The sequence below is a fragment of the Planococcus citri genome, chromosome 1 (genome assembly GCF_950023065.1).
Source record: "Planococcus citri chromosome 1, ihPlaCitr1.1, whole genome shotgun sequence".
Lineage (NCBI taxonomy): Eukaryota > Metazoa > Arthropoda > Insecta > Hemiptera > Pseudococcidae > Planococcus > Planococcus citri.
In genome coordinates, this window is record NC_088677.1 from 46302634 (window position 1) to 46326301 (window position 23668).

Below are 23668 nucleotides of genomic sequence, written 5' to 3' on the forward strand. Positions count from 1 at the left end.
CTTTGACTAAGGGTCATGCTAAAATTGAAACCAAAAAAAAATAAATTATTGATAAACACAGAAACATGATGAAACATGAAACATACAATTATCTCATTTTTTCCCAAATTTATTAGGTAACATATGTTTAGATTTATTTTTAATAGATTTAACTAGAGACGACAATTCGCGAGACAACTTTTCATCACACGTAGTACGAGGAATTTTAACAGCAGGCTCGTTGGATAAATCCTGAAAAATAACATGTAAGTGGAATGTTGTAATGAAAAGTTGATAACTGAGCTAAATGAAATAATTTATAACCTACCTCAATTTTATTACTATTTTGAGCGATTCTTTTCTGTTTCTCTGTAATAAATGCTTCCATTCCTTTCGTTTTATGGAATTTCGGATTGGTTGGATCAATATTGAACAAATGCGAAGAATAAACGGCAGAAAATCTATCATCATTGACATCAACCTTGGGAAGAATTAAATGAAATAATGGACGTCTATGAAAGCGTACGGAACTTGAGAAAAAAAAGAAAACAATGAAGTACATACTTGAAAATCATCTGTCTTTGAATTATTCGACTTGTCTTTCTTTTTGAATTTTTTCTTTTTTTTAGACTCATTTTTTTGAATTTTCTTCAGACTAAAATGGTGTTTATTGTCCTCATTATTTTCATCCAATAGAAGCAACTCTAATTCTTGCTGAAAAATGAATTAAAATAGATATTCTACTCAATCATATTAATTACATTTACCAAATACACAGTGAAATTCATTCAGCAATATCAGTAGCTTGCCTTTTGTTTTTCATCAATTTCGGGCATTTCATGTTTACTCCTCTTTTTTTTCTTTCGCTTAACCTCTTTCTTTTTGGCTAAATTTTCCGACTCCTGCAAAAGTTAACAATAAAATATACTTGTAAAAAAGGGGATAATCATGAATAAACACATGTTTTCAAAAATCACTCACATCTGAAGCTTCATCACTGTTTTGTTTACTCGATTTACTTTTCTTCAACTTTGATTTTTCTTTTTTCTTCTCAATTAAACGTTCAAAAGGAGTTAGGTCATCTTTACTTCCCGATGATTTCTTGGATTTTGATACGGAGGTTTTCTTCGCATCTCCTGAACCCCAGGTAATTTCAAGCTCTTCGCTTTCTGAATCTCCTTTCTCATTATCTTCGATTTCTTTTAATAATTTCCTGTAGCTTGAAATCGGATCTTCATTATCAGAATTTTCGGACTCATTTTCTGAACTTCCACTACTCATAATAGCCTCAAATGTTCTCTCTTCTCCATTGGATTCATCATCATCATCATCATCATCATTGTCCTCCCCTTTAATACGAAAAAGTTTCAGTTTCAAATATATTCTATTGAATGAACGTAACAAGGAGCATAGACTCACCTGAACTAGAAAGAGCGACATAATCTTCCAAGTCGGAATCATTAATTTCGCCATTTTTGGCAGCTTCATTAATTTTCTGAGTAAATTCTACCCTTTTTGGATCTGTCTCATCCCATGTGAGCTCTACTTTGGCTTGTTGCAAAGCAGTGTTGGTGAAAAACCGGGGCTGATAGTTTTCATAGTTGTCTGTGCTTTTGCAAATATCTTTTGGCTCCTTTAAAGTAAATATATGTATGTACATATAGTCAAGCATTACCTTTACCAAATGAAATGAGCGTAATACATAGAATGGCAATGATAAACCACCTGGTCAAACGTAGTATCGTCGTCTACAAAACGAAGGTCTAAGCGTACTCCGCTGCTCTCGTATTCAACTCCATTGCAATTCGTGTACACATAATCCGCTGTTTCGGGACTATCAAATGTGGCAATAGCATAGTAATATTTTAACCTATTCAATTGATACTTTCTCATACGTTCCATATGAAAACGGTCGCCTTCTTCGGCCTGGGATTAATAAATAACTAGAATGTTAATGCTGTAATAGAACATTAAATCGTTGCGAACAAAAAATTACATTTTCATCGCTGTCATATTCGGAATCACCATCATTGGTATCGACAAGCAACTCTGCAGGTCCTCTGGTTTCTTCTTCTCGCATTCTTTTCAAACCATAGTCGGAAGGATAAATCTAAGATGCAGAAGCGAAAATAAAAAATAGAAACTAAGAAATAATTTGATAAATTATTGCGGTAAGAAATACTTACTACAACAGAATTTACAACAGCTCCAGTAGGCAGAAAAGAGTTGAGCAACATCATCAAATCTACGGCTCGTATACGGTCCCAATCCATGTTACAAATTGCTAGTCGATTACTAACTTGATTCGTAACTGCTGCATCTTTGTCTAATTCGTTCCATTCGTGGTACAGATCTTCATCTTCTGATTCTACAAATAAAAAGCTATCAATTACACTGATCATAGTAGCAAAAAATAAAATAAAACTCACATTCGTACCTTCAGATTCAGATTCATCAGATGAACTTTCTGAAAAAAGTCTACCTTCACCTCTCGCGTAATCAACTTTCATATCTTTCAATTTATCTCTAATATCAGAAGTAATCGCTTTCTTTTTTTCATCTTTAAACAATTTTGGGAAATCATTAGCTTTTTGATCGATTTCTGATGCTTCTTCACTTTCAGAAGACAATTCGTCAGATGACTCTTCGGAAGTAGGAGCTTTTCTATCTTCATCGGAAGAAATATCATAGAACTTCTTGAGATCTTCGGATGTAGATTTACTCTCTGGACGTCCTCTTTTATCAACTGAATACTTGACTTTAAATGAATCACTTTTGAACATGGACTGAAATCTTTTGTCGATTTTAATTTTTCGATCATTTCTACGAGGGTCTTTATATTTTGGATCCGCAAGCAAGGTACGAAATCGATCGTCGATAAGGTCTTCTTCATTCATTTTTATCACTCAGTTTTAAAACTAATTATAACGAAAATTACTCGCCGAAAACGGCAAAAAATATTATATTTTCACTTTGAATTGAAATGAAACACATGTCTGCGGAAATGTTTACAAGAAAAAATTTACAAATGATAAGGAAAAAATTATCAATAGTTGAGTTGAGGCAAGGCAACTAGCAATCCTGACGCGTAAAATAGAAACTACTGTAATTTGTGAATTTCATTTTTTAAAATTTTTAATTTTTTTTCATCAAAAAATTAAATTTTCAACTTTTCAAGTTCTTAATTTTTTTTAGCGATGTAGAATTATTGATTGTGTTTTTCACATCGTTAATGAGTTTTTAGTTTTGTTTGGCTTATTCTTCTTTCCGCTTAGACAAAGACGAAACAAAACTTTGTTGAGGTGAGGGTCGGTGTCAAACGTAAATCTAAATTTTTAAAAATCTGAATTATTGCTGAAGCCTGAAGCTGAACATTTTTGATTTGATGGTTGAAGGTTGGATTATTGTAGAAAGTTAACGTTTATAGCCTAGTGAAAATTTTCAGTTTTGAAATCACGTGAATTAAAATTGAAGAAACATAAGCGTTATGCGAAGGTCATGCGCAATCCTAACATATTCGAGTCTCATATGTACGTCTGTACGTCTAAACTTCATTTTTCATGTCCATGCAAAAAATCAATATTTCTATTTTGATTCCAGCCTCCAGAATATTCAATGAAAGATTATTTTACGGTTACTAATTAAAAAGTAAAACTTTTCGGATAAAATTTAAATCTTTCATTATGATGAAAAATGAAATGCTGAATTTGGATGACAAGACTTCATTGATTATAAGAAATTGCTCAGATTTATCAAAAAATTACGCCGCACTAAGAAACACAAGTAATTTTACTCAATGTAAGACAGCTAGTGATTGTAAATGTGAAATTACTAATCCATCTAAAGTGTCTCAAGCTTTGAATGATTATGCTGAAAAAATGTCAGAAATGGCAAGAATTAAAGACGAAAAACTGTTGAAAATATGTCAAGAAATAAAAGGATTGAAGGACTTAACTCAAATAAAGAAAAACAATGGACTTGAAACATCTAACACTGCGAGTGACGATATTGCGAGTTTCGAGAAGAATTGGATCCAAACGACTGTAATAAATTCTTCCTTTACTGAAGAAAAATTTACCGAGTTGTCTTTAAATCTTCGAAAAGGTCCAACTAACTGCGACATAACTGTTGACGACTTTTTAACCATGGACAATGATAACCATCTTCAAACTACCGACAAAAGAATTGTTTTACTGCAAGATGGTGAGAAGTAACGAACATTTGATTAATATTCTGCTTCATAGGCATATAGATACCTAGGTAGGTACTGGTTTTCTAATTTTTTAAAAATCTGAATCACTTTTTTACTTTTTATTCAGGCATAGATGAAGCGATGCAAAACGACTTCTCCACTCCGCAACAAATTAGTATAGAACATCCAGAGTTTTTAAAAAAATCAAAAAAAGAAACACAAGAAATTAAAGATCAAGATCAAGCAATTGCATATCCACAGTCATCAGCAGAACGCCCGTATGTTTGTTTGAAATGTCAGAAAACTTTCAAGAGAAATTTGCATTTAAGAAGACATTTTACGGTGGCGCACACGCAGAGCAAAAACTTCAAATGTGATATTTGTGAAAAATTATTTTCTCGCAAAGATTATCTTGATAAGCACATTGCAGGACATCAAAAAAAGGATTTGAAAATAAAACTTCTCGAGCAAGGCATCGTTGTGCGAACAAAAATATTTTCGAAGTCAGGAAAATAAAACCATATGCCCAAACAACCATTTAAAAAGTGAGAAAAATAGGTAGGTACTGCTTATTTCATTTTATAAGTCTACCTACATATTTTCAAATTCTGTACCTAACTACCTGGTTCATATTTTATGTCAACGAAATATATACCTAGGTACTCATGAATTTATTGGTATAAATTTATTTTGTATTAATTTTATGCATTGATCGTTTTCCATCTTTCAACAAATTAAGCCGGTATGAGCATGTAATAATAATTCCTTGAATTTTGAATAACAGATTTACACATGCAAGCCCATTCTATGCTGTAGACAGGATGTAAGTAATAAGTAGGGGCATATTATTTATTTCGTAGTTCGTAGAACTGAGGGCTCGTCGATTTTCAAATAATCATACCTAACTCTTTTTAGAACGAAAAAATGAACTATTCTCGTGGCCTTAATGGTAACGATTTATTTAAAGTATAATAATACAATATGTTACCAATAAAATGAAAAATAATCGCGATTAATGAAACTATACCTACATGAAAATTAAAGATATGAATTACCTAGATTAAGTTTACTATGCGTGTGTCTTATAATAACTGTTCCAAATTCATTTGAGTGTTGGCTTAAAAAAGTATTTTTTCCAAGCGAGTAGGTAAGTGAGAACAATACAAAACTTTCGAGACAAAAATGCACGAGGCAAAAATCTTTCGTCATATTCAATTAAACTTGAATAATAAATAAATATTTTACATTTGATCCGAATATTACTGGATGAGAAATTAAAAATAAATACTGATATCTATACCATGTAACAGAATTCAAGTGGTAAGTACCTCCACCCACCACTGCAAAAACAACTACCACTTCAAAACTCCGGGAATGTATTTATCAATTAGGGATTGATAATAAGGCATAAGTTCTTCGACGTTTGGAAGCTCTCCTCCCTTTGTGTAAAGATCGAATTTACTAAAAATATAAAAAATAAATAGGTAATTTCAAGTGGTCGAACACCTAGTTCAGTATTAAAAATCATTTCATTTGCTTACTTAAATTCTAATACCCATGGCTTCATTCTAAAATCTTTCAAAGAACAAAGGTGGTCGTAGTCTTCTGAGGTGTGCCAAGGGTAAAATGAATGGAATCTAATCATATACAACGCTTCTTCCGGCAATTTACAATTATTGTGCGTTAAAACTCGGTACATGTATTCATCGTGACCCCAAGACATCAATACCTTTTCTAAACCACAGTTAGGAGAATACATTCCAAATTTTGTGCTGAAAATAATAGAGTGAATTGGATTTTTATTATTATTTTATTATTAGATATTATTTTGGTTTATTTCTCGTGAAACCTACTTGTATCGGGGATTCCATGTATCTGGGTTCCGATTAAAAGATGTATCTCGGTAAACGATAGAATTAGCCCAAGCACACCCAACCGGGAATGTATCTCCAACAACTGCCCATTGAGGCTCACCATAAAATGCCGTAATCTGTTCAAAAAAAAAAGAATTCAGTTTTAGAAGGGCTGTGACTTATTGTTAGGCCTTCATGTGCACGTTCACTGTACAGCCTACACGATAAATACCTAGGTAGTAGGTACACTAAATTTATGAAAACATATACGAACTTTTCCAACATCATGAATGAGCCCTGTTAGATGAAACCAGTCTTCATCTGGGTGTTCGGCACGAATTCTTTCAGCAGTTTGAAAAGCATGAACTATATTTGGGATATCTGCGTCGGGGTCACTTTCATCTACCAAGTCATTCATTTTTACTATAGCTTCCATCATAGTGGCTTCAAATTTGTCATGTTTAGTCCATTCTTTTATTTTTTCATTAACAAAATCCACACATTGATTAGTATGCATGTCCAAATAGGTTTTTCGAACACGCTCTTTTAACGGATCATTTACGTCTATCGAGAAATCTCTATAATTTCCAACTGGTTTAGCCGCAAACTGATTTTCAGGACGTAGTAATTCGGAAGGATCAATCATGCAAACCCTTCCGTTACACACATCGTGCGAACACTGAAAATAAAAGATAGAAGTTCATGTAATATTGACATAGGTATACTATGTACTTACCTACCTAAGTTTTGCATTTAATCATTCAGAAATGAAAAAACTGTCATTTTGGATTGTCGACGTTGAGTTATAACTATTAAATTTGTTTTTTCAAAACGTTGATTATTATATTGCATTCAACCAAAAATTGAAAATTGCAATACTGCTGCAAAAAAATTTAAATTTTTGAAGTATTGAAAATTTATGACTAAAAAGACGAGGTAATGGATGAATTACACATTTTTCAATTTTCTGGGTAAGGATTAGGACTCGTATTTTTAATGTAGGTAGGTACCTACTTACTTACAGGCAATTGAAAAACATTTCCAATAATACAGTAGGAATTTCGAAAGACTATCAAATTCCGAATATTTTCAGGAAAAATGCAAAGTTTAAAATTTGAAAAAAAAAATTGCCCAAGCGAATAAACCAAGTAGAAATTCAATACCTATTGGCCTAATCGACAAACAGGTATGGAAGAAAAAAATTAACAAAAAGAAAATTAAAATTAATTTAGTTTTTTACACCTACCGAAAGTCCCATAAATCTCATTTTTTTTTCAATGTAGAACAATTTGGCAGTATTAAAGGATGACAAAACAACGCATGCACTCACAAATTAAAGAAAACTACGAACACTTGTTTTTCAAACTATTGAGGTAAAAGTCCCTTGTACAGCTTTTTATACGCAGATAAAAATGTAAACACCGAAATCCTTTATCTATTAGTATTTTTAATTGACCATTGATGAGATAAATACCTCATTTCTCGATTCTCCAATCAAAAGCAAGATTTCACACCTACCAATGATTTCAAGCTGCGGAGGGGATTATCATGATTTCTGTGACGCTTGGTTAATCACATCGCAAAAGAGTTTATTCATATGCTTTTGAATGATTAAAATTTTTTTGAACTGAAACCACTTCGTTAAAATTTGCTGAATTATTGAATGTGGTATGTGGGAATTATGTACCTACCTACACCTACCTACCTACCTACCTATTTAAAATAAGCTAATTAGGAACTTTAAAATCACGTGGATGCAAATAGAGGGTTCTTTGATGCCCTTACATTTTGATAATTTTCCGTCATACTACATACTTATTAGATAGGTACTACCGATATCATTAAAGATCTTAAACTTTCTTCAATTATTTACAATCGAATATTTTTCGAGAAGATAAATTTACGAAGGTAAGTATATCGTAAATAAGTACCTACATTTGGAAATCACCGTCATTGACTCTTCATCCACGTTTTATTTATCCATTTTTGCTAAACAGAAAAAAAATGATATGTCGTTGAAGGCTATATTTTTATAGCCTACGAATATTCGCGAGGTATAAATATAGGAAAACTAATTTGAAAAATAATCGCGATAATTAGGTCAATAAAGCAAACGATAATAAATGACCTCAATGCAGTTAATCATCTATTAAAAATACTCCTACGGTCCTACGACGAGACATTGATTTAAAACTATTCAATTTTTGTACTTTATTCTGTAGGCAGGTACTGCATGAACGCATGTATACCTATGTATGTACTTTATTCTAAAGATCTTCATGCTAATCCAACTGCAATGATAAGAGGTATTCTCACGTGAGAATGTTGATAGCTGTTTTTTTTTAAATGTGTGTGTGTATAGTGATGAAACGCAGATAAAAACGTCATTCAGAAATTTTACACGTCATGAGCAAAGTATCTGAAGCGGAATTTCGGATTTTTTTATGACGTATGTTTTTTGCACATGCATATAAGTAAGTAGGTAAACTTCCGTGAAGTTTAGACAAAAATCCGCAGGTATACTTGGAAATCTTCCCGTATAAAATTTTTAGCTGTGCGTGGTTGAAAAGGGCTCATCACGGAAATCCGACTAATTTATTAAAAAAAAATAATAAAATAACAACAACAACAATGAGCTACTGTTATTGTAAATAGATACGGAGTAAATATAATTTGTCGTAGATTGACTCCACTTTTGAAAATGCGTCTATGCGTCTTTTATTCAAGTTGAGTTAACGAGGTTAGTGATCAAAGTACAAAACAATTAGCCTGCTGCTGTGAGGATGGTCAATAAGAGTATGTATTCGAGTGAATATACTAGTTTTCCAAGAAAACACTTTTAAGGTAGGTACCTACCTTTTTTTCAAACGTAAGTATATCTACATGAATATACCTATTTTATATTTATGCAGCCGCGTATTCTTACCTGTGTTGTAATTGGTATCAAATATGACTGCCATTCGTTGAAAAAGCTGACCCGACGTATCTGTAAGTATACCTTACTACAATACTTAACTCATATGACGAAACATGAGAGAATTGAGAGTTGTCATGTAAGAAAATTAGAATAGCCGGTATTACCTATGGTGCCTCTGCTTACTCGGATGTACATTGTATGTAGGAGAATAACGTGCAAATTTCAGTTTACCTATTTTTTCAAAAAAAGTCAAAAAAAACTCAAGTATTCTTTCGTTTCCTTTTGGAATTTAAATTGTGACTTGGCATAAGGTGGCCAGGTAGGATGCTTACAATTTCTTAAGCTTATTATGTAGTATCCTTTTTCTAAAGGTATGTAATGTACTAGTATGTAGGATATTACGCATAGGTAAGTAGCGAAGGTTCCTGCCAGTTCGGTGACCACCATAAAACCTCTAAATAGGCCGTTAAAAAACTCGTACATAGGTACGTCAATTCATTGAAGAAAAAAAATTAGAAAAATACACCTCAAATTAACGTCACTGAATACAAAGAATCAAAAAATAAATAGATAACAGGAGATTATTTGCGTCAATGGTGAATAGCTATTGATAAATCTAGGTTAATCTGCTATTGCCGCTAATTTTAAAATGTTTTAATTGGTTAAAAATAGAAGGTGTGTAGTATATACTCCCTTTTTTAAAAATATACCTGTACCTAATCTATATCCAAGAGTTTTGAATGAATTATTCTGAATAATTTTATAATCTCCGATTCAGAAATGGATTAATGACTAATGCGAAATTGATACGATTCAAACTTGAAATAGAGTTTACAGTTTACTTATCGCTAACCTTACCTATTTAAGATGACAATAAACTGGATTTTCAAAGGGGCAATTCTAACGTCTATCCTTATAGTTCAGAACGTGACGTACAAAAAGTTTCTCCTACATCCTTTGAGAGCTGACATAACTGAGAAAACCTCCGGGTCCATGTCAGCACCCGGAGGTTTCCTCAGTGATGTCAGTTCATTAAGTCACCGCTCCAGGTATACGAGTAGGTACATTACATACCGATGTTGTAAAGGGAGGAATTGCGCCATTTTCCGTCGCTTAGGTGAGGGAAAATTGTTCTCCTTCTACCTTTCGCTCAGCTCTCTTACGTAACCACGCTATCTAGCGGTTTAGTTCGCGTCAGTGAAGTGTTTCACGTTATCCGATCACAACTTCAGTCAATCACGGACTCACTAAGCGAGAGCTTAGTTTCCATTCGATAGATAGGTCGAGGTGCGGAGCCCTATCAGTACGTTCGACGTATGGAGCACGTACTTTCCACCTTATAATTACTGGGATATGGAATATCTTTTACGTAATGGACCATCGGATCGGATCGTGGTTACTCAAGAGATGAACTGCAGCATCTCTAAATTCTCTTCTTAGAGTCATTTATGTCAGACCTGCCCTATCCGGCATAAATGCCCTTCTCCCCTGGGTGGTGTTTTCAACACACATTTGCGACTACTTGTACTCGCTTCCTTTATTCAAATCGTAATTCTATTTACGTAATATAATCAGACTATGTACAATACAGTGCTTAATTAACAATAAAGCTAATGTAACGTTATAGTCGACCGAGTATTCATTATATTCATATTTCTCTATATGCATAATTTTATATTTCATATCATTTCCGAAGAGTAGGTATACGAGGCGGTAAATCGCCAGTGCCTACCTGTGCTTGGCACTAGGTATAGGTCTAATTAGGTCGTAAGGGTGAAGTTAGACCATGTAAGACATTAGCACCGCAGGTGCAAGTAAAAGTTCAAAACAGTCTTTACATTTGGCGCCCAACGTGGGGCGCGAGTGCTATAAATGCCATAAAATTTCCATAGAAATCACCAAGATCCAAGGACCAAATACCATCAACCAAGGTCAACTTCAACACCCATACCTACTTTTCACATGTGTGTGTTTAGTTCATAAGATGTTATTCAATAAGATTCTTGGACCATAAATCACCATAAAGAAGTCATTTACGTAAGGATTTGATCCAGCAGTCAATGGATGGAAATATGGTATCATTTATGGTTCGCATTTATTTCATATGTATTTTTACGTAATGGAAAATGAACCAGTTATTTCATCAGTTCGAGAAAAGTTCATGTTTCGAGAAGATAGGAATGCGAGTTCATTACCTATTTATCAAGCAGTGATATGGCAGTAAAATACAAGTTTCATATTTGCACTTTACTGCACGAACATTTTCGACCTATAAATAGATGGGGATTTTGACATTACATTATTTCAATGTGTTCAACAACGCGAAGTAGGTACTTACCTACGAGTCGGCGATTACATTCGAGCATTCAGCATTGTTACAACGGAATTACGTTCAAACATGTTACCATGATAACGGAGGAACGTGATTTTTGCTGAATTTAATACAATAGAAATTGTGTTCAAGTTTTTATGGGAAAATACTAACTCTACAGGCATTGTACTCTGGCCTATAATCCCCACCTCCGAGATAATTTATCTCTCACTTTCAACGGAGCTCCGAGCAATCGATACAATATTCGAATCATTATGTCTATTTCTCTCGTATGAAGAAGTTCTCAATATCGTTTCACTTTGCGTAACTTAGCATTTGCTTTCGTTATACTTCCAAACTTACGTTTTTCGTTAGTTTTGTTACAGATACATTGTGTCTCTTGCGTAATTAATTGCGTTCCAGTTCAATTCCAGTCCCTGTCAAACGGTTCAATTTATTGAAATGGATTCCAACCAATCTAATAACGTGGGAAATGTCAACGGACAATCCAATGGTCAAAGCCAAGGTATGGTTCCAGCCAATCCAAATCAGTCTGGCTATTATGTTCAACCTCAGGTATACAATCCAAACGTGACTCAGTGGCCTCATCCTCAATACTTTGCGAGTTCCACTCAGATTATGCCTCCGAATGGTCAACCTCCGATACCATATGGAACTCCCGGTTTCTACTTTCCGAATCAATCTATGGTTTATGGTCCACCTCAACCGATCCAATACATGGCTCCTCCTCAAGGTAATCCTCAGTCGGTCCAGCCAGCTCGAGGCACTGTTCAATCTATTCCTCCAAGCCAAACTCCGAGTCAAACCAATAATTCGATTCACTCAAATAGCAACCAAACTGGCAATACTACTGTGATTCCGAACCCAGTTGTTTCTCAACCTGGTACCTCAACTCAAAATATACAAACGAGTTCGAGTACTCAGGGGCAGAATACAAGTACCGACCAAGCCACTCAACCTCAACCAACCCCTCAACGTATAGTGGATGGTCAGGGCCATCGTTTTCATCCTAAATCACGTAACTTTACAAAGTATCGAGAAGATCTGAAAGCAGTCAATCAAACTAAAGATCTTCCAGTTACAAAAGCTTGTGCGAGGTTTGTATCAGCTCGAGGGTATAAAATAGGAAAAAACGTTTCTAAAGTTCTAAACTTACATAATAATGAAGAACAATCTCGTACCAGTCGTGCACATAATAGTTTACTAGAAGAGTTACACGAATCTATGAATAGACGCCCACAGAGTCAACCTCCTCAATACCAACCTCCTCAGCAGCAACACACTGCTACACCACCTAATATTTCCGATCATGAGGAAAGAGAAGAAAGTGCTTTTACACTTGAGCAAACTCTGCAGTGGTGTGATTTTGACAATAGGGCTGCGTGTGAAAACATAGGCAAGGATGTCTCCAACAAAAATTTATCAATAGCCGCTATTCTAGATCCTCCTAGGAGAGAAGGCCAGGCAGTACGTCGAGTTTATAATTTTGATGCTCTCGATCATTCAATGGGATTTGATGGCGTTGAAATAACGGTTCCGACTCCAACCGAGAATACTGAGCTACAAGATCATATCAAATGGTCACTAGAATGCAACGATGATCGTATCAAATCTACTGAGGATATGCAATTACGGATACGTTCTCTTGAAAAGGAATTGTCAGATACTAGAGAGGATATTAAAGATGTATATAAGAGACTATCTACCCAAATCGAAAGAGGATTTCTATACTTCCGCGAAGCCATGATCAAAGATACCCGTACAATAAAGAATTTATTTCACGAATCATATAAACAAACACAACACATTAACCATGTAGCATTAAGTGGTATGAGATTGGGCCTTGCTGCTACGGACGAGATGGCAGAAATCAGACCTATGTGCGAAGATTTGTTGGATGCTGCAGCTGACACTTATGAGGTCCTACAACCCATGATTAGACGTTTCAATGAGATTAGTCCAGTCCCATTATTTACATCAAATGGTATACCTAATCCACCGCCAACTACTCCACAACCTCAAATTACCAATCCCACGATTCCAGCAATTATGTACCCACAACCGCCACCAGTATACAATAATACGATTCCATCAAACGCTACAACATCTAACGTTACGTCAAATGTTATACCAACTGCTACGAATGTATCAACTCCTAATAACGTTAACACCGTCAACAATGTGGTTGATTTAACTCAAGATCAAACTCCACCAGGTATTGAAATTCTTAAGGAAAGTGGAAGGTTAGCTCAGACCAAGGAAGTTATGGAAAGTATGATTAATAATTCGGGATTAATTTATAAAAAATCGAATGGAGAAGAACAAATTGTGGAATTCCAACTTGGAACGAATCATCTCATGAAGACACCTGATGCTAATCCCAGGCAACGGCAATTAAGTTATGACTTAGACATTGCAGAGAAAAACAATTACAAATTGAAATCAAAGAATATTTTCGACAACAGACACAGGTTGACCAACACCAACTTATTTGAAGTAATTTCCTTTGTCCTCAAATTTGAACAACAAATGTGTAATAAAGGTGCATCCAACTCTCAATATATTGAATTTTTCAACGAACTCTTAATCAGTGAGGCTGCCATCAACTGGAAAGATTCACTCAAAAGATCATTTGCTTTTTATTATAATCATCGTACGTCATTCATTTTAACTATGTGGAATCAACAACAACACGAATGTGCAAAAGCACACTTCCGTACAATCAATTTAGCTACCGATTCAACTAAGAGCTGGGCTCTAGATTTCTTAAAATGGTACACTATCCTGGGAGATACTAATATGACCGATGACGACCTTATTTCCACCTTACACTCAGTTGTACCTAACAATATGCAACATCATTTCGGTCTTGAAATTACATGTAATAGAGTGGCATTCGAAAAACGCATCCGAGATCTAACTATTCGACAGTTACCTACATCGTTACGACAACCTAATTCGTTACTATATCAATCTACCCCGATTCTACCTGTTAAGAAAAACAAGAAATTCAATAAATTCGGCAAAGGTTTGCAATCCAACTCCAAACCTAATCAGAACACCACTGGGGCATCCAATCAGCCAGCGGCAGGAAATTCTGGTGCTCAACCGTTTCTAACACAAGTTAATCACACGGATATCTCCCAGCCATCATCCTCTCAAACACAAAATGACGGAGACGATTTTCAACAACACAATGATGAAAGTTCAAAAAACGGGGAAGACTCCGACTCCTCCGACGCAGAGGAGGGGACGGGGAACAACGATCAAGAATAAATAATACATTACGTAAGAAAAAAGAATTCCCATTTTCAGAATACGAGTTTTTCGGGGATTCTTTAGCTCAAAAATTGTCTGAAATAGCCGAATGCGATGTTACGTCTTCTTCAATTTTACGTAATGACATTGCACTTCGCGATTTACTACATCAAATCAAGAACAACAAATATAATAAAAAACACGCTATTATTTCATTTGGTCAACGCGAATTAAATAGCAAATTCGTGGATTTCAGTCAATTTGCTAAACTCTCAGATCAATTAATGGCTACTCTCATCGATAAGAAATTCCAAGATATTATTGTTCTATTTCCATTAGTTTTACCACCAAAGAACAATTTGCATCATGTACAAACCACACGATGGCATGCGTTTCAGAAATTATTTTCTGCTTTATCAAAGTTACGTAATGTACGGGTCATTTTCGAAACTTCTTTAATTTTCACATCAGTTAATCCACATCCTTCCATTGATGGTAGTTATATCGTCGATGAAGATATGCATGGTAACGTAAAGCCTGATATAACGAAATTCTTCAAAAACAATGCCGGTATATTCTATCCAATACAGCAACTGAACGAGAAGTTGAAAAAAGTTTTTTCAGATGTAGCTTCTGATTCCAGTCCGGTGATCATTCGTCCCAAATCCACAAGTACCTCTGAAAAAGACAGAACTATTTACGATGAGTTATTTGAAGCCAATAGACTCAAGGAATACGATTACCCAAAACCTGATCATTACGATCCAACGTATGATTTACCAGTAAACGCTTTCACTATTGACTTCCAACCACCTATACCAGAACCAGAGTATGAATTCGATTACATCACAAACGCAACACGGGAACAATTAGCAATTTGGTACCATACATATAAAGCAGCACATCTTAACGCAAAACGCATCCATAACAAGATCATAAACACTGATGAAGATAATATCGAAAAATTAGTCGACATTGACGATCTGGAAATTGGTATCTACGATAACTCCGACGGTTTCTTCAAACACGTACCATCGTCTAACGTAATTGACCACAAATACAAGCACGACGGGAAGCGTTTAATTAAATCGAAAGATCTTGAAGATAACAAACGAATACCAGCTTCTGAAACATTAATCATAACGAAGGAATCAAGAGTTTTAAGTGATTTTGACCTGTATCTTAAGTGTAAAAACATCAATATCAACGATTTTGAATTACCTTACACTAAACTGGTTCAAGGAGTAGCAGGTTGTGGCAAAACAACGTACATCTTAAACAATATTCGGCACAATGGATCAGATTTAGTACTCTTTCCAACAAAAGAAGCGGCTATCGACTTCCGTACACGTTTAGCTAAGAAATTAGGAATGTCAAGTGATGATATTGAACTTTTACGTAACTATCGAACGATTGATTCATATCTAATGCACGGAAACGATTACCACTACGAACGTATATTCATTGATGAAGCTTTATTAGTTCACTACGGTGCAGTTTTATTCGCTATGATGAAGTCACGAGCTAAACGCGCGGTGTTAATTGGAGATGATCGTCAAATTAAATATATCAACCGTTCACCTTTAAGAAAAACACAATACCAATTAATACCTGATCAATTAATTGATGAAAAAGAACATTTATCAACCTCCTATCGATGTACGCTTACCACGGCTAAATTACTCAACGATTTATACGAAGATGGCATGTTCTCAACTTCCATAGTTCACTCTGAGATGGAAATATTCGATTATTATTCAATTGATACTATTCCACGGATCTCTGGGGCACAATATCTTGTTTTTACGCAACTTGAGAAAGCTATCCTGGAGAACAGAAAGTTCAAAGTCAACACGATACATGAGTATCAAGGTAAACAAAATGATCACGTTATTATCGTACGCCTCAATAAACAACGCAATCCCGTTTATGAAAGTTTATCCCACGTAATAGTAGCGCTAAGCAGACATCGTAAAAAATTGGATTATCATACCGTTGATTCTAAAGATCTGTTATCATCATTTATTCAACGAACAAGTAACTTTACAATTCACGACTATCGCAGCGTTAGAAAAGGTGATGGGGAAATTCCATGGAAAAATCATAATGAACACACGTTAGATTACCGCACTTCGAACATCAATTATATTCTAAACATTACCCAAAAAGGTGCTCAAAATGATCAATCCGTGTTATCTCAACTGGACTGAACTGAAGTAGAGATCAAAACAACAGTAGTCAGTGTAGGCATTGGAAAAGGTAGTTATCCCGCACAACTCGACACTGGGGCAACCCCTAACGTAATATCTGAAGAAACAGCTAAGTATTTGATGGAAAATCACTCCGAAGATATGGATTACATTCCATTATCTGAACCAGTGAGTTGCGTATTAGCTAATGAACAAATCGTAGAAACTGCTCATTACGCATTGGTACCAACCTTACGATTTGGCAAACACACCTTGAAAATTCCCTTTTACGTGATGAAAAATTGTAACCAAGTATTCTTGATTGGAATGCAAACGATGATTCAACTCGGGATTGATCCTAGAATACACGAAGGAGTAGCTTATTGCCAGCCTACACCAAAACACGATATTGATTCAATACCTTTTCTAAAACCAGAAGAATATGTTACGAAATTGAAATTAAATCATGTATCAATCCAACAGTCATATCTTCCAGATACTTACATGCTATTGAATCGAGCCAATACGTTACGAAAATATTACAAACTGCCTGAGGGTGTTACTGATACAGGTCCAGAAATTTATCTTAATCGATTACGAGCTGACTTAGATGAAGCTGTATCTGAGAATAGAATTACTCCTCAACAAGCGGATCATGCGTACAATATTTTGGCTCCATTTAAAGACATTTTCAGCAAATTTCCAGGCCGTTTCAAAGGAAAAAAGGAGAAATTGGAATTCAACATACCTGAAAAAGAAATCATTTACAAGTGTGGAAAATACAACCCTTCTAAAAAAATGATGGAAGCTGTTAAGCGTGAGATACAAATTATGCTAGCAATTGACGTAATAGAACCCTCCAATTCAAGATATATCAATCCTATTGTAATCAATATAAAAAAGAACGGTGAAATGAGAATTTGTTTGAATCCAGTGGATCTTAATCCAATCTTAAACGAAAATTATAATGAAGCAGGTCTTTTGGATCGTATTATAACAGAATACGCCGAAGCCAAATTTTTCAGCACATTGGATTTTGTCGCTGGATTTTGGCAAATCGTACTTGAGGAACGTTTTCGTAAATACTGCGCATTCCAAATCGATGGTAGAGTATATCAATTTATAAGACTCCCATACGGGCTAAAGATATCTTCAGCATTGTTCGTAAATCTCGTAAATGACATCATTCCAGACAGAAAGGGTATAACCAAGTATGTCGACGATATCTTGCTTCGTGCAGATACTTTTGAAGAAATGCTAGAATTACTGGTAGAGGTATTTGAAATCTTACGTAAGAATGGACTCAAATTGAACGCCACCAAATCCAGATTTTTCAGAAGAACTACGGATCATTTAGGATTTGATTTGGAGCCCGGCATTATCAAGAAACAATCCAAGAAAATACAGAAATTTTTAGAGTATGTTGAAAAACATACTAATAAGAAGACCGGTAAATTTGAGCTGAAAAATGCCAACGAAGTACTGGAATTGATTGGTTTAACGGGATTGTACAGACGTTTTATTCCCTGTTATCAACAGATCTTACGTAACCTATATAAACTAACTGAAAAAGGAGAAGTTTTCGTATGGGGATCTGATCAAGAAGAAGCTTTTGAAAGATTAAGAGCCGAATACATCAAAGACTTTGTACTAATTTCACCAAGAAAAGGATACGATTTATATTTGGACACTTACACGTCATCTGATGCCATGAACGCCGTCTTATACCAAACTGTCGAAGGTCAAGATGAAATAGTTATGTTTACTAGCTTTAGCTTTAAGGAACACCAAAAATCGTATACGTTAATCGAACGTGAGATGTATAACTTGACGAAAACAATCCGCAAACTCCAATTGTGGCTTCACGGAAGAACAATCCACGTAAGAAGCGACCTAAAATCAATTGTAGCTAACTTCGAAGTAATAGCCGAAATACACCGAAAAGCAGCCATCTGGATTACGCAACTGAATTGTTACAACTTAATCTATGACTTACGTAAGAAACACAAGCGCTGGTTTGGAATTCAAGCTCCTGAGATTACGTTAAATTACTGTAACTTCGCCAATTTGGTATCCATCGAACAGAATGTTGGAGACAAAATCAGAGAACGTCTCATATCAAGTTTACGTAAAATTGATCAATTCCAAAAGAAAGATAAAACCTGCAAAGGAATAACATATCGATTAAAAGTCCCTAATGAAAGATTAAACCAGCGCGATTTAGAAGCTAAGAAGAGATTAGCTCTGCGATTCTCAATACATACTCAAAATGGTAAAGAAATCTTGATGTTTAATAATAAAGATGAAACGGTGGTTCCAGTCTTACCAGATGAACTTTTTACTGATACGATGACCCACTTACATGAGGTATTTGGACACGTAGGTGCGAACAAACTGGATACTCTTTTCCGACGGATGTATTATTCTGCGAATTCAAAACATTACGTACGTTATCTCACTAGTGCATGCTTATATTGTAAAGCGAATAAAAATTATGGTATGAAGAAACCAATTGAATTTGCTTACGTTAACGCATATCGACTAGCTGACGTCTTATCAGTTGATTTATTGGGTCCTATTGCGAACGAGTCTGACGAACCAAAATACGTATTTGTAGCTAAAGATGTTTTCTCTGGAAAAATATGGTTACGTTTACTAATTAGTATCAAACAAAAAGCGGTAGCAGATACAATGGAAGAAGTCATTAAAGAAATAGCAACGTTAGGACATAAGATACGAAAAGTAAATACTGATAATGCAGTACAGTTCAAAAACAACATCTGGAAGAAATTATTAAAGCGTCATCGTATACAAAATGGAAAATCAACCCCATACAATCCTCAATCGAATATTGTAGAAAGAACGATGAGGTTAATTGGAGAACATCTTCGAGTAAAAATCAACCTTGATAGTGATGGAGCTTACACTCACCATGGTTGGCATCAGCATATCAAAACCATCGAAAACGAAATTAATCATCGTCCAAATGAAGTTGAAATAATCCCAGATGAATTGTGGCAATTACCAGGATTTGAAACCGGTCTACCTGTAAATTATGTACCTATCAATGCCAAATTTGAATTAAAAGCTACCAGACGTAAAATTAAGGAAAAGATTTTACCTTCGGTAACCAGTGCTGAGCTTATGGAAACACCATTAGATATGCTAAATGATGTATACACTGCCAGCGATGGATATGTGTGGATTTTTGTAGATGGAGCCTGCGCTGATAACGGAAGCGAAGACGCAGTAGCCGGCATCGGAATCTGCTGGCATCCAGAAGGTACTAAAAACGTATCTGAAAGAATCAATCACGAAAAATACATCAATACGAATAACTTAGCCGAATTAATAGCACTGAAAAATGCTATGGAAATAATGTTACGTAATAAAGTCACCAAATTATTGATATTTTCGGATTCGCAATACCTTACTACTGCAATCAACACAGAATACAATAAATGGAAAGCTAATCAATGGAAAAATTCGTCAAACAAACCTGTGTATCATAAAGAATTATTTGAAGAAATCGTAGCATTAAAGATACAATTTGAACATTTCCAACTCCACCACACGTATGCAAGACAAACCGACTACGGAAATTGCATAGCTGATCAGTTGGCTCGTAAAGCTGTATATACAGATGATTTTGACGATTCAAGGATTGATGAGATGACAGATCATCAAGCACTAATCAATCTAAACGCAGAAAAACGTAAATTAAAACGACAACAAGAAGAACAAAAGTTCAATGATAAACGAGGAGATTTACGATTACACCAACCTGGTGAACTTGTAATGATCACGAATCACAAGCAATCTTCTTCGGATAAAGGAACAACTGAAAAGTTATACACGAAACGTTCCGGTCCATACCTTATAGTCGTACGAGCTGGAAAGAATTGTTATGAATTAGTGCATATCAAATTTAGTGAAGATAAAAAACTGATAAGCGTTAGACAAATTATATCATACCTGACATTACACCAACAGGAAATGCTGCGTAAAGAGCCTAAACTCCGTTCGAAGTTCAACAACAGAACGCTGGAGCAAAAAATGCTGGAATTCACGAACCAAAAGGAATTACTAGAAGAATTTGTTGCTAAATCTTCAACCAAACAAGCCAAAGATAACAACGATGAATTCAAAATGATAAAACGAAGCTTACGTAATAATCTGTCGACTGATAAGCAATCTGAATTTGACTCAATCCTGAAAGAAGTTGTCAAAAACGACACAGAACGAAACTTGATCAAGTCCACTGCTAACCAAAGATACAACCTACGAAAACGGAATAAAAAACTAAATTATGATGAGAGTATTGCGCATGTTTCAACCAAACAATACAGAAAGCGGTTTCTAGCTATCAATTATCTCATTGTGAAAATCCTCTCTGACACTCAACGTACTAATTTCATCAAGTTATATTCATCTGTGCGAAAACCTGAGTGAATTTTTCAAGATTGATTTTGTTTTGGTGTTCACTTACGTGATACCGATTGAACGTGTTGAATTTCGCTTGCGTAAAATTCTTCCAGTTTCCAGTTCGTTATTATTTGCGTAAATTGTTCCAGCAATATCAAGGTAACGTAATCTCATATACATATAATTATCATCGTCACAATTACGTTATGGAAGTTTGACCGCATGTGTAAATCCACAGATGGCTGACAACTCGACGAATGATTATTCCATCTCGCTTCCAACATGTGGCATTTGTAAGTTTGCCCTCCTGCCAACTCAAGCACTCGTGAGGACTTCATCATGTTCTCATGTGCTTCATGAACGTTGCCGTAAGGAAATAATCTATGATTTCGGACCTGAATTCCGCATTCCTACGCCTTGTATGGTGCCTATGTGCACTGGGCAGTTGGATGATCGAACCATTTATCCAGTGACTTTTACGGTGCAACGGTTTCCTCTATTGATCGACGAATCGGAATACCTAGAAAGGATGATAGATCTCGAGCGACAGCTGTCTGAACTACATGTTGAGCATACAAACATCCGCAGAGAGAGAAGTCAACTAATGATAGAGCTTCACGAAGCTAATCATCGAAACTTACTTACTGAACGTAGAGAAGCTGATACGATTAACGAATTGCGACTACAGATTGAGCAATTATCAATAGAAGCACCAAGAACACAACGTAACGAAAACAGACCCTGTGACAATTGTAACGTACTTGCCGAATGCCATCATTTCTTACCAAGAACTTTACGTAATGTAATGGAAGTAATCCGGGAACTAGATTTACATATCTGTACAAAAATACCTCAGACGTTATTGGATTCCAACTCATTCGAACGAGATCACGATTACGCTTACGTTACGAGATACTTAGCAAATTCGCCATCTGGCAGCACTACGACTTACTTCCTAAACGGCGTCATGTGTATGGGCGATGGTCTAGTACACGACTTAGTGGATTTAGCGATTACCAATAATCAAGAAAGAAGAAAAAGATGGAGGACTAACTCATTATCCAGAGCCGGAATCACAAGAAAAACATTAATCGAAAACATCGACAAATATCTGATCAGAATACCGCGATCGATTCTAATTTCTTTCGGTGAAGCGCAGATCGACGATGCGGCAAGAAAGCATGAAACATACGACGACATCAAGGCGATAATAAAACATCTTATCTACCGCGGCGTTAATCAAATATTCCTAGCACCTATACCGAACAGAAGAGTTGGATCAATTAATCACCGTGCAAGAAATTGCTACAGGGCATTTCTACAAAATCAAGCAGATGGTGTTATCGTACACTACCTACGAGGGCTAGAAGAAATCATTGACGAGCAAGTTCCAGATTACGTTATCGGTTCCCAATCTCTAGTATTGTCACCAGAGACACATCTACAGATAGCTTTATTCTTAATCGAACGATTTGTTGCACACGCAGACTAAAGAAAACTCCCATCACTTTTACGTAATAAATTTAGTTCAATAATCGATCTAGAAATAGAAATATCATTATTCATTACGTTATAATTACCAACTGTTTACTCTACGTTTTATTTACTTTGTAAAATGGATGATAAGAAGACACCAGAAAACTATCGATTCACATTACGTAAGATAAATCTGTAATAAGAAGAAATATATCAATTTTAGTTATTAGTTATAATCTATATCAAGAAGAAGAATAAAATTATCATTTTCCTTACCTGTGTCGAATTATTCTGATAACATACGTGTTCAACTTATAACCTGAGTAAAGATGACAAAAGTCGAATATCATACTCAAATTAAGGAGAAGTAAATTTTAATTCATCACTGCAAATTTCAACAATCACTCGTAAAACAAAAATTGCAACATACAAAAATATTCAAAGTAGTTATCAGCTGAGAAACCATTTTCCAAAACACATGAAAGGCAGTGGTGGGGATCTTTTCCGTAAACCAATCAGAAATGTCTTCTAACACATTTCAAAAGTAAACAACTAGTTGAATGTGTTTTGTCCGAATTTGAGTAATTGCTGTTTCACCAAAGTAAATTAAAAAAATTATTAAAACACTGTGTTAAACCATAGCTGGAGTATTCTAACCGGTAACATCGTTTTTAGTGGCGATTTTAATATCGTGTCGAAATGAACAGAGACAAAGAAATGGATCGAGAAGGTAAGCTTCAACAATCACTAAGATACCAAAACAAATGATCAATAAACCAACATTAAACATGTGAAAATGTTCAACAGACGTAAAGCCGAAAGTATACCGCGAATTAATGTCAGCAGCCGAACCAATTCAAAACCTAATGACCGAATATGGTAGAAGAAATATCGAACTAGAGAAATCAATTGCAATGAAGAATGATAAAATCGCGACATTGGAAAAAGACCTAACCCGCATGGAAAAACGATTCCATCTAAACGATCAAGAGCTACGTAATACAGAAAAAAGGTACAAGATTTTAACTGATGATTTCCGAAAAGAAA

The 23668-nt window shown here is 35.2% G+C and overlaps 2 protein-coding genes and 1 long non-coding RNA gene across 3 annotated transcripts; 1 reads left to right on the forward strand and 2 right to left on the reverse strand.

Annotated features, from left to right (window-relative positions):
* Positions 1 to 69: 69 nt before the first annotated feature.
* On the reverse strand, positions 70 to 3004 carry LOC135832312 (ESF1 homolog). Its single transcript, XM_065345480.1, has 10 exons — positions 2417 to 3004; positions 2166 to 2347; positions 1976 to 2089; positions 1705 to 1905; positions 1399 to 1612; positions 961 to 1328; positions 789 to 881; positions 544 to 693; positions 308 to 460; positions 70 to 231 (listed from the first exon to the last, which is right to left on the reverse strand). The coding sequence occupies exons 1-10, from the start codon at positions 2874 to 2876 to the stop codon at positions 94 to 96; spliced, it is 2073 nt and encodes a 690-aa protein (XP_065201552.1). The 5' UTR covers positions 2877 to 3004; the 3' UTR covers positions 70 to 93.
* Positions 3005 to 3555: 551 nt separating this feature from the next.
* Positions 3556 to 4841, forward strand: LOC135832320 (uncharacterized). Its single transcript, XR_010556298.1, has 2 exons — positions 3556 to 4182; positions 4299 to 4841. It is a non-coding gene; the product is annotated as an uncharacterized LOC135832320 (long non-coding RNA).
* A 268-nt stretch (positions 4842 to 5109) lies between these two features.
* On the reverse strand, positions 5110 to 7430 carry Miox (Myo-inositol oxygenase). The gene is made up of 5 exons (XM_065345487.1): positions 7271 to 7430; positions 6299 to 6703; positions 6025 to 6161; positions 5713 to 5943; positions 5110 to 5632 (listed from the first exon to the last, which is right to left on the reverse strand). Exons 1-5 carry the CDS (start codon positions 7289 to 7291, stop codon positions 5524 to 5526), a joined length of 903 nt encoding a protein of 300 aa, XP_065201559.1. The 5' UTR covers positions 7292 to 7430; the 3' UTR covers positions 5110 to 5523.
* Positions 7431 to 23668: the final 16238 nt, after the last annotated feature.

Coding starts and splice junctions, on each gene's coding strand:
- LOC135832312 (XM_065345480.1), bottom strand. CDS start 2,876: ATGAATGAAGAAGACCTTATCGACGATCGATTTCGTACCTTGCTTGCG. Junction 1,906..1,975: donor AATATGACAGCGATGAAAAT/GTAATTTTTTGT, acceptor TATTAATCCCAG/GCCGAAGAAGGCGACCGTTT. Junction 461..543: donor CAAAGACAGATGATTTTCAA/GTATGTACTTCA, acceptor ATTCTTCCCAAG/GTTGATGTCAATGATGATAG.
- Miox (XM_065345487.1), bottom strand. CDS start 7,291: ATGAGATTTATGGGACTTTCG. Junction 6,162..6,298: donor TCATTCATGATGTTGGAAAA/GTTCGTATATGT, acceptor TTTTTTGAACAG/ATTACGGCATTTTATGGTGA. Junction 5,633..5,712: donor CCATGGGTATTAGAATTTAA/GTAAGCAAATGA, acceptor TTATATTTTTAG/TAAATTCGATCTTTACACAA.